Below are 18,524 nucleotides of genomic sequence, written 5' to 3' on the forward strand. Positions count from 1 at the left end.
CAGTCTATGCTCTGAATAAGCTCACAGTCTAGTAGGGGAGAGAACATGCAAAACAAACTATATCTAATTTTTATGTATATAATTTATATACATAATATAAATATATATATATATATATATATATGAAATAAATTGGAGAAAGTCAAAAAAAGAGAAGGAACTACCATTAAGGGGCATCAGAAAGATTTCTTATAGTTGGTACTTGAAGAAACTCAGGGAATCCAGGAGATAGTGATGGAGAAGGATACAATTCTAGTCATGTGGCAGGGGGTAGCCAGTGGAAATGCCCTGAGTTGAGAGGTGGAATGCCTTAATAGAGGAACAACAGGGAGTTCAGTGTAACTGGATCTCAGAGTATGTATATGTGATGAAGTATGATAGGTCTGGAAAAGTAGGAGGAGACCAGGTCATGAAGGGCTTTGAATGCCTAACAGAAGACTTTATATTTGATCCTGAAGGTGATTGGAAGTTCATTGAAAGGAGGGTGGCATGGTCAGACTTGCACTTTAGGGAGATCAATTTGGTAGCTTAATGGAAGATGGAATAGAGTTGGAAGAGACTTGAGGACAGGTGACCAACCAGCAGGTTATTGCAATAATCCAGGTGTGAGTTGATGAGGACCTAGACCAGGATGGTAGTAGTGTCAGAGGAGAGAGTGGAACATATACAACAGATAGTTAGAATTGACAGGATTTTTCAACAGATTGGATATGGTGAATGAGAGAGAATGGGAAGCTGAGAATGATACCTTCATTGAAAGCATAGGTGACTGAGAGAATGGTAATGCCCTCAACAATAATAGGAAAGTTTACAAGATGAAAGGGTTTAAGAGAATGATGATGAGTTTGATTTTGGACATGTTAAGTTTTAGATGTCACTAAGACATTCAGTTGGTGGTCTCTAATGTGAAGTTAGAAAAGTGAAATATAAGGATGAAGGATTAGTAGCTCTGGCCTTGGGCAGCTACTAGGAAATTTCTATTCACCAACTATTTTAGCTCTTCACAGTCATAATATTCAGGATGAAGTCAATTCATTAGAGAAGCATGTCAAGGGAATATCACATAGAGGATTGAAGGCTAGAGTTAGGGTCAGAAAACCTGAATTTAAAATTGCCTCTATCATTCTACCTGTGTGGTCATGGACAAGTCAGATCTATTAATGTTTCAGTCATCTCTGCAACATTATAAATTGAAAGCATGTTGCCAATCTATATTAATAGAAGGAATTTATATACTGAGAATTCCCCACACTGGTAAAATCACAATTCTAGATGTCTAGACCTTAAATAAGTTAGTTCATTAGCATTCTAGATTTACACAATAATAACATTGCAAATTATTTTATGATCTTGGTGCTCCTATTCAATCTATAGTTACTGTATCTGTTAGGTATAGACTGCAATCTGCAATTCAATAGAATTATTTGGAGGGAATAAGTGTGGAGAGGGAAGTTAAACCATGGGTTTAATCTAAGGAGACAAATATAGAGAGTAAAGACATTTGTGTTCTAAAGGATGTGATGTGGTATGTATATATGTCAGTATCATGATGTAAATGGCCTAGACATACTTTAAGGACCTTTCACTAATCAGTTCATTTCACTCCATTTTCATAGAACCTAGGAATTTCATACAGTATTTTACCTTCTGCTAAGGCTGTCCATTAAGCTTCAAAATATAAACTAGCTTTATTTACTAAACAGTGGATAAGGAAAGTATTCAGTATCCAGAATCAAGTACATCCCTTTCCCTTCCCTTTGAATCTCCAGTTTCCATGGCTCACAGTGTTACTATGGGAGGGGCTCTAAGGAGAAGGAGACAGTCAGGGCATACTTCTTCTCTCACTATTGTAGCTCCCAGCAGGGATCGACCACTCAAATCTGCAATTTGTGAGTTCGCAATATGTTGAAATATTTTCCTTTTTATGTTTGTTTTTTCCAAAGTTATACTACTAACCGAATTGACACGCACATATTTCCTGACCTATGGCCAGATGCAAGTGATCCGTCTCATCAGGTGTGGAAGAGTCTTGAATTTCATTAAAAGAACCAAGGGCATAGGAACACTGCTCTCTGCAATGATGCTGTCCCTTCCTGCTTTGTTGAACATTGTGCTTCTGCTCTTTTTGGTCATGATTATCTATGCTATCATCGGAATGTCCCAATTTGCCTATGTTAAGAAAGTTGCTGGAATTAATGATATGTTCAACTTTGAAACCTTTGGCAACAGCATGCTTTGCCTCTTCCAAATTACCACATTTGCTGGCTGGGATGGTCTGCTAGCACCAATGCTTATCACAGGACCACCAGGCTGTGACCCTGAAAAACTTCACCCAGGAATTCCTTTGAAAGGAGACTGTGGAAGTCCCTCTTTTGGGATTTTCTATTTTGTGAGTTATCTCATCATATCCTTTCTGTTGCTTGTAAACATGTTCATTGTTGTTATCTTTGAGATTTTCAATGCTGTGACTGAAGAAAATGCTAAATCCCTGAGAGAAGAAGCCTTTGACAATTTCTATGAGGTTTGGCAAAAATTTGATCCTGACACAACTCATTTTATAGATTATGGTCAGCTCTCTGATTTTGCTGCTTCATTGAATCCTCCTCTTCTTATAGCAAAGCCAAATAAAGTCCAGCTCATGGCCATGGATCTGCCTGTGGCAAGAGGCAATCGAGTTTTCTGTCCTGATGTCCTGTTTGCTCTTGCAAAACGTGTTGTAGGTGAAAGTGAAGAGTTTGACCGGCTCCATTTGCCCATGCGTGAGCAGTTTCTGTCATCGTGTCTTTTTGAAATTTCCTACGAACCAGTTACTATAAAACAAAAACAAGAGCAAGTATCAGCCCCTGTCTTTCAGCATATTTTAGGGGAACATGTATCAGGTATACATAAAAACAAAGATGGAGGCAGAGAGGATCCAATTATTAAAGATAACATAAACTTTGATCAGGTTAATGAGAACTCTGCTCTAGAGAAAGCGGATGATATAAGCCATTCTCCCACTTCAATAGCTTCATTGGGTAGCATAATAGAACAAGAGAGAGAGAAACATGAAACTGACCAGACAGGAAAGGAAGACAAAGGCAAAGGTGGCAGGGAAAAGCAAAAGTAAGTAGAAATTCTATTCTGTCAGCAATTGATTAAAACTTTCAGAATAACCAATTTTGAAGACAGGATTATTTTAGTAAGTCTATGCCAAAGCAACTGGTTTTTTTTGTTTGTTTTTGCTTGTTTGTTTGTTTGTTTTTACCGACATAAGCTTAAGGTTGATGCTTCTAACAGTAGTGACACTTTATTTACTAACTGTGATTCCATATCAAAGCAAATTTGATATGGGAGCATTATTTGCATTGCTTCTCCTGCAAAAGAGGAATGACCAAAAACAGTTCAGAAAGACAGGGATCATGGATTAAGGGAGGCAGGATCTAAATTTCTTGCATTTAATAAAACACATGAGTAGAATGTTTCACTTCTGCCCTTGTCCTCCTTTTGTAGGATCTGTGCCATTCACTCCCCACTCCTCCACCACCACAAATATATTAAGAAACACAACCAGCAAAATTAAATGATTTTACTGATTCCCTGCAATGCAATGATAAAAGTTGTTGCAGCTACTGAAGGTTTAGCTCACACACAGGGAAAACACGTTATCAGAACAACATATCTTTGCATGGAAAAGTTTTGTCAGTTTTGAGGCATCTAAAATGTATTTCATGTTGCATCTGAATTAAAAGTTTCATGCCTTAAAGTCCCATGGGATTTCCAAAATATGTAAGCTGCTGACTTTTAATAATATTTTAACCATTCATTCTCAAAAGTGCAGAAATCACTCCTAAAAGGCTGTGTACCCAGCCTTTGTCTCATCTTGCTAGCCTCCTCTGCCCAATAGTCATTAATTTTTTTTTTATATGTGTCATAGACCCCTTTCACAATCTGGTCTGTAAACTGCCTCTCAGAATGTTTTGAATGCATAATATAAAGCACTTAGGATTATAAAGGAAACCAATTATATTGAAGTACATACATATATGTATATAAATGCATACATACACATATGTATGCATGTATATTCAAGGAGCCTAGTTAAAGAATCCAAGACACTATCCCCACACCTTGCACATGATCTAAGAAACCATACTAAGGCTACATTTTCTTATTAAAACACAGGCAGTCAGTGGCATAAAAAAACTAACACTTTCTTCATTGTTTTCAATGAAACATAGCACTGCACCTTATTACTCTAAAATACCTAGAATGGTGAACATACAGATATTTCTGCTCCCATCTACAGGTATTTCTTAACTATCCTTCAACTCTCAGAACAGCTCTCTATGAAATGCTTGCTTTTTTAGAAATAGATACATACTGTGATGCTTGGCTGAGCAAACAGATATGACTTAGATACATTTATCACATTACATATCTACCAGCACAATGCAGTGCCAGGTATATAACATACATGAGCTCTAAATGTCTGTCAATGATGTCACTGACAAGCTTTTATAAGAATGTATTCAGGATCCTGCAAGTATCAGCAGTCTGAAGGTTATAACATATGGATGTATATATATGTATGTATACACACACACACATACACACATACACACATACATATATATATTTGTCTTGTCTAACTATCTTCATCCTTCCCTTCACCTCCTATATCCAGAGTATGATAATCATTATACCTTTGAGGGACACTATGCGGAACAACTTTATTTTTTCTATAATAAAGTGTTATAACCTTAGCTGCATTGTGATATAACATGACAAGCAATGATAACTAACTTAGAAATAGAACTCCTTCCCCTCCCCCCCAAAAAAAGACGTTAATTAGTACTTACCTTATATATCTTTTGTATTCACTTACCGGTTCTATATATTTCTCTCTAGTAGAATATAGGGATTCTATAAGGATTGTTTTTTGCTGTATTTTATGTTCTATTCTTTTCACAGTGCCTGGCATATATTAAATGCTTTATATGTGCTTATTGAATTTAATTGATTATGAAAACTATATTCTAATACAACTACCCTTAAAGCCAGCATTTGATTGCCTAAGTGCTTTGAAAATAGGTTCAGTAAGGTTTTTGCAGATATTCTGCATTTAATAACAAATAGTAAAGGTATTATATATCTCATACTAAATATTGTTTTACTTTGTTAAAGCCAATACAAACTTTATATTAAAAAAATAACTCAATGAGATGTATGTTCTTTAAATAAATAAAAATTAATCATGCACTATTAAAATTTATGACTAATTGCCTCTTGTTTTTCTTTGCAACTGAATGTCCCATTGTTATTTAGGTATTCAAGTAAATTAAATCTGTTTCTTTCAAAATAATTATATAACCCCCACTCTGCCTAGAAGGAACTGAGCACTCATTTAGCTTCATACTCCTAGGATCTATCACCTTCAAAGCCTCCCCTAAACCCACCTCTTTCTCTGAGAGCTGTAATCAAATTACCACTGCCATTGGCTCTGCCCTGGGATTTGCTAGACCATAACCCCCTTTCCTGGCCACTACTCTTACTGAGGAAAATTCCCTCTACCAAGACAGGAGAACTCTGTCTTATGAGTTACAGTCGTAAAGAGATGGCTAGGCATCTAGAAGACAGCAATGGTTCATATCCAAGGTGTTTAATGAAATGTCGGAGTAAGAAAAGTAGCAACAAAATTGCTCCCTTACACCATAAATACAACATTAGTAGGAAGAATAGAAAGCCAATGTAGGGAGCACTTGTAACTGAAGCACCTGTGGGATAGGTGAATCGCCTCTAATACTGTAAGGTGGCTGATATCTTCTAGTGATGTCATCATGCTCATCTTGCCTACTGCTGAACTTGTAGCCTCTGCTGCTATTGAATGACTGCTGGATGCTGCTCTTCTAGACTCTGGCATCTTCCACTTTGGGCTCAGCTGAAATTCTTGTCTATTTTTTCCTCAAGGAAGAGTAAGTTTTGCTAAACTTTCTTATATTAAAACCAATTTTTTTTCTTTTTTAAAAAAGGTCCTTTTAATGTTTTATGTTCCTTTTTTCCTTTTCTTTTATTTTTTGCGTCTCTATGGTAAAAGGAAAATTCTTTGTTCAGATTTTGACCCTAATTAATGAGGCAAAACTCAGGGGAAAATGGAATTAAAAGGAATTTATTTTAAAAACTATGTCAAGGTAACCTTAATAGCTGATCACTAGCGATCAGCAAGGATTCAAGATGGAACCAGCTTTTACTGATAACTTTCATAATGAGATAAAGACAATTTGGATAAGTCCACATCAGCAAAAGGGAATGGGTCATTACATTGTAGTTACTCCCCAATTTCTGCATCTTAAGGAAATGAGAGCATGCGTAAGGGGAATTAGCTTCAACTGGCTGGCTAGCAGGTATGGTATGATAGCAGGCACTACAAAAGCTACAGGCTCAGTGACACCTCCCCCAACAAGCAGAGCCTCCCCAAAACTGATTAACAATTACACTGAAAACAAGCCAGACTGGAGACAATGGAAGTCACTACATGAATTTCAATATTTATCCTTACCCATTTATTCACTACCCTCCAAATGCTGTTTCATTTGTTATAATAACATGTAATTATGCAATACAATGCTTTATAATTTTCAAAATGCCATACATAGAATTTTGCTAGGTAAATTTATAATTTGGAAATGGATATAGGGATGATAGTTATCTTAATGGCCATCTAGTTTAATCCCATTATTTTCCAGATGAGGAAACTGAAGGCCAAGGAGTTTGTAACTTACCCAAGGTCAGACAAATAAATTGCTTGTTTCATCAGAGCCAGAATTTGGACCCATAACTTCTGACTTCAGAAACCGCATACTTCACATAGCCAAACAAAACAAAACAACACATTGGCCAAGTCTGAAAATGTGTGTCTCATTCTGCCCTACAGAGAGAGTGAGTGAGAGAGAGAGAGAGAGAGAGAGAGAGAGAAAGATAAGAAAAAAAACATTCAGAAGGGAATGCAAATAGGAAAGTTTTGTTAGTACTATATTAAATTTAATATATACTTAAAAATTCTATTTAATAGAAGCTTATAGATTTATAGACAAACCTCTTGTTCTATGTACACTGAAATGTTCGTGTATATTGATGATTATGGTAATAATAAAAATGTATATTTAAAAAATAAAATTCTTGTTCTTGGACGAGCAGAAAGCCTCCTATAAAGAAATAAGTCATCCAATCAACTTTGATACTTTGCTCTTATCAGCAACACAATGATCTAAGACAATTCCAAAAGATTTATAATATAAAATGCTATCCACATCCAGAGGAAGAACTATGGTATCTGAATCCAGATTGAAGTATACTATTTTCTCTCTTTTTTTTCCTTTTTCATGGTTTTTCCCTTTTGTTCTGATTCTTCTTTCACAACCTGACTAATATGGAAATATGTTTAATAAGATTGTACATAGATTATATCCGATTGCTTGCTATGTTGGGGAAGGGAGAAGGGAGTGAGGGAGAAAAAAATCTGGGACAAAAAACCTTATAAAATTGAATGTTGAAAACTATCCTTACATGTAATTGGAAAAAAAGTAAAATACTATTAAGTGGGGGAGAAGATTCAAAGGTATTTACCATTTCCTTCTTCAGTTAATTTTACAGAGGAGGAAACTGAGGCAGACAGGGTTGGTTCACTTGCCCAGTCACACAGCTGGTGGGTATCAGAGGCTGAATTTGGGCTCATCAAGATGAGTCTTCCTGACTCCAGCGCCCTATCCACTTCACCACCTACCTTCCCAATAGATAATACATCTGTTAAATTAAAAAAAATAATAACAATAATAATGAACTAAAACAACAAAATGTCATCCCAGCTATCTACTCCCCTTAGGATTAGGCTGAACTTTAGACTCCTCTTCCTGGTCCCTTTCTCAGAAGTTGCACCCTAACTGATAGTGTTGTGGTATGAGAGGTTGAGAGGTTGTGACCCCTCAAAGACTGAAGTACACAATGGGTCACCTGGAATGAATTCACAGACTCAAGCATTCTTTAAGTCAAGATGGCAAGTTTATTGTTACGCTTTTCAGCAGGCAAGGATTCTTAAGGATTCATGCAATCTTAGAGTGGTACAGTCAAAGTTTACATAGGATAAAATACAACAAAACATGTGCCAAATATGCTAACTAGGTAATTCAAGATGGGATCAGGAATGGTTAAAGAGTGGTCACTTCTTAAAAGAACATGCACTTCTTGTACCTACTGCACAGGCATTTTACCCAGAGTTCACTGGGAAAAACCCACAAGGGGGGGCCACATAGAGGTGTGGTTTTAGGCCTGCTACATCACTAAGTTAGCTAGAGTTCAGGGTCACTGAGAGTTGTTCAGTCTGCTACCAATCAATGTCTTGTTTGACAAGATAGATGTAGGGAGTATACATATGTCTTAAGTCTAGAATACAGTTAATGAGGAGCCCAGGATGTAGATAATGAGGTAGGGTGGTAGTATGCCTTTATGACCCAATGCAAAGCCAGTTCAAACTAATAATTCCTTCAGGTGCTGTTTGTAACTGCACCAGGGTAAGAGATAATGGTCTTGCTAGGGCCCACTCATGAGTAATTGCTAGGCACAGTGTCCTTGAGCTGGGGAGAAACTGTCAGGCATAGTGTTTCTGAGGCCAGGGAGAAATTGGGGTCCAAGTACAAGCACCCAAACACAAGCATCCCAGCACCCCATCATTCCTCCCTTAAACAGATGGGAACCAAAATCTTTTGGGGTAAGAGACGAAGGTCTTAGCTTCTGAAACTGCTTCCTGCTGGGATTGGATGTAGAGCTGTCCCTGCCTCCAGGGGTCCTTCAGTTCAAGGAGTCTGTTCTCTATCCAGTGTCTGGAATTTGGCCGATGCCAGGTCCAAGGGATGATGAGTTGTGGTCTCAGGCAGACGTTGGTACCTAGCCTGAGAAGTCATCTGGAAATGGAGGGCACTGAGCCTAGAGGAGACAAATCTGTCAAGGAGATTAAGCAGACGAAGGCCAAAAAGAAGTAAAAATCAGGAGTGGGACAAGAATGGTAGTTAACATAGAGAGAATCCAGAATCCCCAAGAAGAGGATGACCCTGGTGTACTAAGGTTTTCATGGATGTCTCACATTCAGGTGGCTTTCTCTAGTCCTATTGAGCTCCATCTATTAAGAATTGTTAATATACATACAGCAGGAGGTGTTGTCCAGGACACAGACACCTCCACTAAGCAAGCAGATAATCCAAAGCTATCTGATTATCCAGGACCACATTTTCCAGGGAATCCAGAGGTTGCTGAATGTCCCAGAGACTATAAGCTGTGTCATTTGCCAATTGGTGAATGGTCCCTGTCAGTTTTGAAAGAATGATCTCATGTTGTAAATGTCCATACCAAGGCATGAGATACTCTGTTCCCTTTTTAAGGTATCAGATAACATTGTCCCAGAATCCATGCTTTCTTTTGTTAGGGTAGAGGTTCTGGGTTTAGTAATATTGAAAATGGTCAGTGGTGGTGCCAAAAATCCAAAGAGCACACACCAAAATCCTTATAAATTGTTAAACACCAGGTGGCCAGAACAACAGTCCTGGGGTCCTGCCAAGTAGCAGCATTTTGCTTTACTTCGTCCCCAGAATCCTCACCACCTGGCCCACCCATCCCACAAAGGAGGGAGTATCCCTTAGGGCAGATGGGGCCTGTTTGTAAAAGGTACTGTGCATGGATGCCCCATGGATCAGTATGAGTACATGCTAATATTCCAAGTAAGAGAGAAACTTTCAAAAGATCAATAAGAGTGTTATAGCTGGGGGGGGGGGGCTGTAGCACTGTGTGTCAACTGAGAAGAGAAGGTTAAATAAGAAATACCTACTAGGAGAACAGCAAGAGGAATTTGGACATAAGTGCAAGTAGGGAGTGTTCCCTCAGAACAGGTGGTACAGCTGGCAGAGATAAAGTTCTGGGGACACTCATTGCTCTAGGCGTCATTACACGTGGTTCAAGTCAAGAGACTAGCAGAGACATTTACAATCCCTCCCCCAGCAAGTGTCTTTACCTATACAGTGGCCCATAGAGCTTGTTTCCCAAGCAAGGGAATAATTCCTCATTGAGAAACAGGATGTTGAGATAGAAAAATTTTCCTATAAAGGAGTGGGCAGGACAAAAGGGGTGGCAAAGACCTCTGAGGTGGTTAGGTTAGGGAGGGGGCTCTTGAAAAAACTGCTTTAAACAAAAGAGGTTCCTAACTTTAACCTCACAACTGAATGGATACACAATCTTTTTCCACAAGCTTGTTTATCCTTCTCTAACTATGCTTCAGAAATTGAATCTTTTACATATGATAAATTCAGACACTGATTTTACTTTTGCTTAGGCCACAGAATGACTACAAATTCAGATTAAAACAGCAAGATCTCACATACTTATATTGTGCTCATATCTTTTACTGACCACTTACTCTGATCAGAGATATCTACTATAAAAGGAAAAGGCAGGGACATGTGGGATACCAAATATGACAGGATAGAAAATCCTTAGCTCTGTTTGAATTCTGATAACAGTACAGTTCTCCAATCATGCAGTAGCAATTTCACAACATAGCCAGACTCAGGAACAGTCAGGTGGGAGGCTTACCTTGAGTCAAAGAAGGCCTGAGACTTCAGACTAGCCCCACATTGGGTACCATAAATGTGGTGGTATGATAGGTTGAGAGGTTGTGACCCCTCAAAGACTGAAGTACACAGTGGGTCAGCTGGAATGAATTCACAGACTCAAGCATTCTTTAAGTCAAGGTGGCAAAGTTTATTGTTACGCTTGCTAGGGCCCACTCATGAGTAATTGCTAGGCACAGTGGCCTTGGGCTAGGGAGAAACTGTCATGGATAGTGTTTCTGAGGCTAGGGAGAAATTGGGGTCCAAGTACAAGCACCCAAATACAAGCACCCAAGCACCCTGTCAATAGGATTCAGTATTTTTTCCAAATTTTCATCTCTGGTGGCTGATCTATAAACCAGGTAATGATCATTGTTTAACAGCACTGGGGACTTCAGTTTCCCCAGTTTTACAAACTCTGACTCTTCTATTCTCTTTTGTTGATGAAGAAATAGAATAACACAAAGAGAAACACCAAACCTAGGACTCAAGGTCATCCTCTCAGCTATAATTCTCATACCTTCAATAAGGGGATGTGGTCAATCAAACCCGGAAAGTGGTTTTGCCCTCAAACTTTATATTAATTCAGTTCTCTTTTATATAAGTTGTTGAAATTTGGCTTCTCTCTGAGCAGGGAGACAGCCATTCTGTCTTTTTCCAGGTGAACTCTAATTCTAATCTCACCCATGCTGCAGAGCTCTAATCTAAGGAAAAAGTGGAGTAGGTTTGGAGAGCAAAGCCTCCAGGGTGGGGGAAATCCCTAGTTTAAGGAAGACAGAAGGGAGTGGAGGAAGTTGTGGTTCTTTAGCAGGAACTGAATTTCTAGCTCCCTTCCTGGCCTTGTCCTACCCAATTTTATCTCAGACACTTCCTCTACCAGTTAAATCAGGCTGAAAGTCAAAACTGAGAAATGTAAGTATGGAAAAGAATTTTCTTCTCCCTGGGGTATCCTAGAAGCCCCTCCAGAAAGGCACAGGGACTCAGAAATGACCACTTTCAGACTCACAGGATGGCCACTCACTTTCAATTCAGTTCCCCTTCCCAGCTCCAAAGGAAATTGAGAAGATAGGAAGACAAAACTTTCATGGAAAGGAAAAGTCTTAATTTTGTTAAAAAAAAATGGTGACAACATAAATTCTCCTAACTGAGCCCAACTCTTGTGACAAATACCTCAGCAAAAATTTTAAAGGGTTTTAAATAAAATAAAAAGCAATACAACCAAAGAAAAACACCAGTAAGTTCCTCCATCCATCACAGGATTGTACAAGAGGGTCAGAAACCTTAAGTAACTGGGGCAAAACAGAAAAGGGGTATGTAAAACTAGCCAAGGCCAGCAGAATATTTTAACTGGCCTTTTGATAGATGGGGCCAGCCCCCATTAGGTCATTGAATAGGGAGAAAACCTCAAGACTCTCCAAAAGGCCTGAAGCTAGAGTCACAGTAGGGGATAAGGCCATTGGCTGACTTTCCAGGGAAGAAGATGGTTCAATACCTAGAAAGCCCTTTCCTGGTATTCTCCACAAGATGTAAGAAGCAGTAGTCTCTGCTTCTAGTCATTGCCTGTCAGGGCCATAACAAGGAATGGAGCCAACTCATATTGAAACATAAATGTAGGAAGCAAGAGAAACCTGAAAGTTTTGAGTAAATGAAAAGGGCTAATCGACCAAGTGTTTACATTCTGATAGGAAAAGAGACAAGTATGCCTCTAGAATTCTATTTTCTTCAAGCATAGCAAAAAGAGTAAAGAAAGAAACACAGGGCCCGATTGTGATTCTGTTCTAGATTATTGGTTTTAAGAGACGAAAAAGAAGTGTGGAAATAGGATTATACTAGGAAAGATATGAAGAAAAAAGAGAAGGAACCTACTATTTCTTATAATTGGAGTTTGTCAGAAGAGTCTGCAAATGAAGGAGATAATGGAAAGCGTCCACATCTCCTGAAACTCAAGCTATTTGAATGAGGCAAAGAGAATTGAACTGCCCTTTCATTCTCCTTACATGCACCCACAGTTTTGAATTTAAAAAATCATTAAAGTAATCGAGGAAATTGTCAGAGAATAGGAAAGAGGAGAGGGGCTTTTAAGAGAGGTGGTAGAGCTGGGAAGAGAATAGTAATAAGCAAATGCATTATTATCTCAGACCATAAAAGACAAAATGGACAATTTTAAATGTAGTTAAAAATATTTTGCACAAATAAAAGCATCATAGTCAGAATTTTTAGAAAGGAAACAACAATGAAAATATTAATAATAAATTTAGCTGATAGAGATCTGAAATCTAAGATATATCATGAATTCATCTAAATTGTAAGGATTACAGCTATTCCCTAATAGAAATATGGTCAAAGGACATGAACAGGCAGTTTTCAAAAGCAGAAATGCAAGCTATAAATAACCCTATAAAATGCTCTAAATGACTAATGTTAAAAGAAATGTAAAACAAAATAACTCTGAATTTCTACTTAATATATATCATATTGGTAAAGCTGGGAGGAAATGGAAAATGCCAATTGTTGGAGTAGCTGCAAATGGGCAGCCATACTAATTCACTGTCTTTTTAGCTGTGAAATGGTTTACCAAGTCTAGAAAACAATTTGGATCTACAGTAGATCCTCAAAGTAACATAAACCTCACATACATTCTAGACAGTAATACTATTCCTATCCCAAAGAAATCAAAGAGGGAAAGACCTCACATGTACAAAAATACTTACAATATCACATTTTGTTGTATGAAGGAATTGGAGGAAAAGCAGGCGGACATCAATTGAAATACAGCTGAAGAAATTTTTATATGTGAAAGTAATAAAGTGTTATTCTGAAAAATAATAAAAGGGAAGGATTCTGAGAAATCTGGGAAGACTTTTGAAGAGTAAAGTGACTTAGTTCTGGTCACATAATATAGTGATTATAATAATGTAAAGGAAAATAAATTTGAAATAGTAAGCAATTCAATCAATGCAATAATGACCAACTATGACTTTAGAATACTGCTAATGATGCTTGTTCCCAACTTCTTGAAGAAAGGTGGGAGATTAGAGATATAGAATTAAATACACTTCAGATACAGCCAATATGTAAATTTGTTTTGTTTGACTAAAATTATTTGTTTCAAGACAAAGTTTCCATATTCGAAGTGTGTAGTTAGAGGGGTGTTGGTGATTAGTGAAGAAGAAAACAAAAAAAGCCAACAATGAAACATTTGAAAATACATATTTGAAAACAAAAGAAATTCAGAAGGGCTTCCTGATGAATTTAGTATCTACTTCAAAATAAAACACGCCATGAAGTTTACAATTTCATATGTAATAGTATCTTCTTTTTATACTTCAAAAAGTCTGGAGGTGGTAAGAGAAAGACAGGTCAAAAAGTAAAGTGAAAAGCATGTTGTTGTCATTCAGTGCTATCCAACTCTTCATGACCCCATTTGGAGTTTTCTTGGCAAAGATACTGGGGCAGTTTACTGCTCATTTTATGTATGAGGAACTGAGGCAAACAGCTCTAAGTGCCTGGACAATGGTCATACAGCTGGTAAGTGTCTGAGGCCAGATTTGAACTCAGGAAGATGAGTCTTCCTGACTTCAGGCCCAGCACTGCATCCACTGTATCACCTAACTGTCCATAAAGCTTTTCAGATGCAAAACAACCATTCCACAATTCCTGAAAGGGTCTGTGACTTGAACAGCTGGATTGCAGATAAATGGATAATGTTCAGTGAGACAATGAACTCACCTCATGGCACAGATTATTTCAATACCTTGATCCTCAGCCACTCATATGTATAAAACCCAACGGGGTTCTAAGAAATATAAACTTGACTGATCCCATCCATTTTAAGTAAAGATGAAGTCCTTCACTGAGATTGGTCTGATGCAATAGTCTAGCAAATCCTACCAAAATGCCTTCCTAGTTTTCCCTTTTGCATTGGGAAATTTTCATTTTCCCATATTTCTCCTTGGAAATCGGCAAGAGGTACTTCTGGCACAGTGATTGGTAGGGAATAATGTGTTTTATCTGATATCTCCATTTCTAGATCTATGTTTTGGTTTCTTTCAGCTCAATAATTGATTGAAGGGAATGAAAGTATAAGATTGGAATAGTTTGATAATTTATTAAAGTAAGTTAAGAAGATAATATGGATGATCTTATCCAGGACTTCAGGTGCTCTGAGCCATTTGAGCCTAGAAAGACACTTATCCATGAATTTATTATAGCAGTGTTAAAGGAATGGTGTGGTTATCAGAGCTGTTCAACTACTCCTAATTGTCACCTAACTCACTACTGTATCATTGCCTAGAAAGGTTGTTTGTGAGAACAAAATCCCAAATATGGAGTTGTTTTAGAAAGAAATGTATTAAATTATTTGTTAGAAGAAAGCAATCCAGAGGGGGCAGCTAGGTGGCATAGTGGATAGAGCACTGGCCCTGGAGTTAGGAGGACAAGTTCAAATCTGACCTCAGATGCTTGACACTTACTAGCTGTGTGACCTTGGGCAAGTCACTTAACCCCATTGCCTAACCAAAAAAAAAAGGAAAAAAAAACAAAGAAAGCAATCCAAAAAGATGGTTTATTGGTCCCTCCTGTCCAGGTTCTGGAAGGTTTACATTATGTATGATTTAGACAACATACCTTCACATTAACCACACATATATAGTTAAGCAAAGTTGTAGAGAGGGCAACTTGAAAGCAAGGCAGATGGAGATAGATATAGATAACATAAATGTTCAATAAAATTTGGATGAAGCCAAAACACAAGAGAACTCAAAACATAAGCTTAGGTGGACCCATCAAAAGTCTTGGGTATGGGCAACTCAAAACAGAATGCTTTGGGTGGATCCAGGACCTAAGGAACTCCGAGTACTGTGCATTCATCTTCAGCATTCCTAGAAAGTTATTGGGTTCAGGCAACATTCTGGGTGCAGACAATCTTTGAGCACATAGGGTTGGATTTAAACAGTATGATAATTTTTCCCCAAACAATATAGTGAATCATTTTTTCCTACAAAAGGAAGGAAAACATAGATGGAGGGAGAGGTAGAAAGAGAGAGAATATTAGACACATCTGGAGAAAGGAGAAGGACAAAACATTTTCTTTCCTTTATTGCTTGCTTAATTTATCTGATTCTATTTTATTCAATTTAGAGAGTTTATGAAGGGATTACACTTTATTTTATGATTTTATTTGATTATTTGGTTTTGCTGCTGGTTACTAAGTATATAATTTCTTTAAAAAGTCAAATATCTTGTAGGACAATGGAAAGATACATATCAGGGATGAGGCCACACAGTATATAACCAATAATTACTTGTAGACATGAAGTAGGCATGTGAGTGAAAAAAAAAAGTTAGCTATGTAAGGAGATTAAGAGACAATCAATGCAACAATCCAAGTGGTGCACTGGTGAACCCTACCTTCACTCCCCCTGGGACCTTAAAAGCACAAGAATATGATTGGCATTTTGATGGATCCACTTTAAAATATGTAAGGTTTGTTGGAAGACAAGAAATAGAATATCAGAGGATGAGAAGGCTGGGAAATTTATAATCTACTTCAATGGAAGGCATAGCCAGAAAATGAAAATATGGATCCAACAAAACACTTTAAAGAATTCAACATATTAAGTATCAATGCAATTGAAAGAAGAATGAACTTCATAGGTCCCTGGTTACTCAAAAAGTTTGTTGTTACTGTAACATAAATAACATAACCTATATTCTGGGTATTCATCAAAAAAAGGTTCAAATATTGGCTACGATTCTCAGTTCTGGCATCTTGTGGAAATACATAAGTATATATTTCTGGTGGCATGATGAAATTTTTGCTGCTTCTACCTCCCCCTATTCTCAAAGAGGTATCAGAGGCATCAGATTGGTGTCTAAGTTTTCACAAAGTTAATTCCTTCTGTCTTCAGGCATTTTGAGCCAATACTTCCTCCTCCATGTGGCACTAAAAATGGTAGAGAAGACAGATATGAGAGATAAGAAAGAATTTCTAAACTTCCTATTAGACAAAAAAAAAAGAAAATTTAAAAAGAAGCTCATAAAAGAATTAAATTTAAATAAATATGTAGCAGTCATATTGAACTTTTTCATCTTCTCCCTTCCCCCATCTTTTGATGCAAAAGTGTAAATGCATTCCTTCAGTGGGGGGGAGAAATAAAAGCAAAGGCTAAATTTCTTAAAATATTGTAGGCCAAGTGTGTATAGAAAAACACATAGTGTTTGTAAGTAGTGAAAAGGAAGACTTGCAAAGAGGAAGAGAATTTCCCTAAGTGGGACCAACAGAAAAAGGATCTGGAGAGAAACCTAAGTCTAATCTGAGAAGTGGCAGCTATACTCAAGCCAGTGACTGAGGCTTCTTTTAAAAAAATTAAATAAGTTGTAATTAATTTAATTTTTTTGTTACCATGGTTCTCCCAGCATCCCTCTCTGTCCTCTTTTCAAAGAATCAGTCAGTATGCCATAGTGTTTTCTAAAAAATCAAAAAGAAAAAGAGGAAAAAATCAGCTAACAGATTAATTCAACAAAAAAGTCTGAAAATTATGCAATGTATGAAACTTATGGGTTTCCCTACTCTGCAAATGAGTAAAATGGGAGCATCTTCTTTCAAGTCATGCTTGTTCTTTACAATTTTGCAATATTTACTTTTGATTTATGTGTGTGTGTGTGTGTGTGTGTGTGGTTCTTTCCATTTACATGGTTCTTCCCATTCATAGTCATTGTGTTTAGTGTTTTCTTGGCTCTGCTTATTTCACTCTCTATAAGTTCGTGTAAATTTTCTCTATTTTCATCATGTTATACAACACAGTAATATTCTACTTTGTTCATGTTTATTTGTTTAGCTTTTTCCTAACTGATGGGCATTTAATTTGTTTCCAGTTCACTGTTATCACAAAAAGTGCTGCTATTAGTATTTTGGTATAGATGTTAATTTCTTCTTATCAATGTTTCCCTTGCAGTACAAGGGAGTAATAGAATCTCTGGATTAAAGGATATGTACATCTTAGTCATTTTGTTTTCATGATTCCAAATGGTTTAACAAAATTATTGTACTGATTCACAGCTCCACCAACAATGCACTAGTGAGTCTATCTTCCCATAGCCACTCCAACATGGGTTATTTCAATTTTTGGTCATCTTTCCCATTTGTAGGGTATGAGATGAAACCTCAGGGTTGTTTTGACTTGCATTTCTCTTATTAGTAGTGATTTGGAGCATTCTTTTATAGTGTTAGTAGTTTATAATTCTTTTGAGAACTCTTTATTCATATCCTCTGACCACTTAACTATTGGGTCAAAAGCCATTTGGCTTTTAGTCTTATGTAGATAACTATTAATCATTATATAGCTTGAATACCAAACCCTAAGTACAGAAAATTGATGCAAAGTTTCCTTCCCATTCAACTACTTCACTTCTTATTCTAGATGAATTAATTTTGTTTGTAAAGAAACTTTTCAGTTTCATGTATATAATTTCTTGAAAGATGATGTCTAGTTGTCTCTATCCCTTGTTTGGTTAAGAATACACCTTCTACTCATAGCTTTGAGAGGTATAAGATCTATTTCTTTTTAAATTTTTAATAGTATGATCTTGAAGTTACATATGTATTTAGAATATATTGTAGATTATAGTATAAAATGTTACTCTAATTTGTTCCAGATGGCTTTCCAGTTTTCCTAAGAGCTTTTATCAAATAGAGAGTTCTTTCCTAAGTAATTTATATTTCCCAATTTATCAAACACTGGATTATTCAGTTTCATTGTTTCTGATTCTCATTTATTGAGTTTGTTCCATTGATCTACCTCTCTATTTTTAACCAATACCAGATGATTTTGATAATTATTGCTTTGTAAGATACTTAGAAATCTGAAAGTGATATTGTCTATTCATCTCTAC

At 37.0% G+C, this 18,524-nt stretch overlaps 1 protein-coding gene across 1 annotated transcript in view; it reads left to right on the top strand.

Annotated features, from left to right (window-relative positions):
- LOC110211528 (sodium channel protein type 9 subunit alpha-like) overlaps positions 1–5,254 on the top strand; it is a 109,423-nt gene extending 104,169 nt beyond the window's left edge. Inside the window, 1 exon segment of the mRNA XM_020990898.2 lies at positions 1,944–5,254. Coding sequence (XP_020846557.2) covers positions 1,944–3,109 — 1,166 coding nt within the window. The 3' untranslated portion in view covers positions 3,110–5,254.
- The last annotated feature ends 13,270 nt before the right edge of the window (positions 5,255–18,524 follow it).

Source organism: Phascolarctos cinereus, unplaced genomic scaffold (genome assembly GCF_003287225.1).
Source record: "Phascolarctos cinereus isolate Bilbo 61053 unplaced genomic scaffold, phaCin_HiC Scaffold_726;HRSCAF=1367, whole genome shotgun sequence".
NCBI lineage: Eukaryota > Metazoa > Chordata > Mammalia > Diprotodontia > Phascolarctidae > Phascolarctos > Phascolarctos cinereus.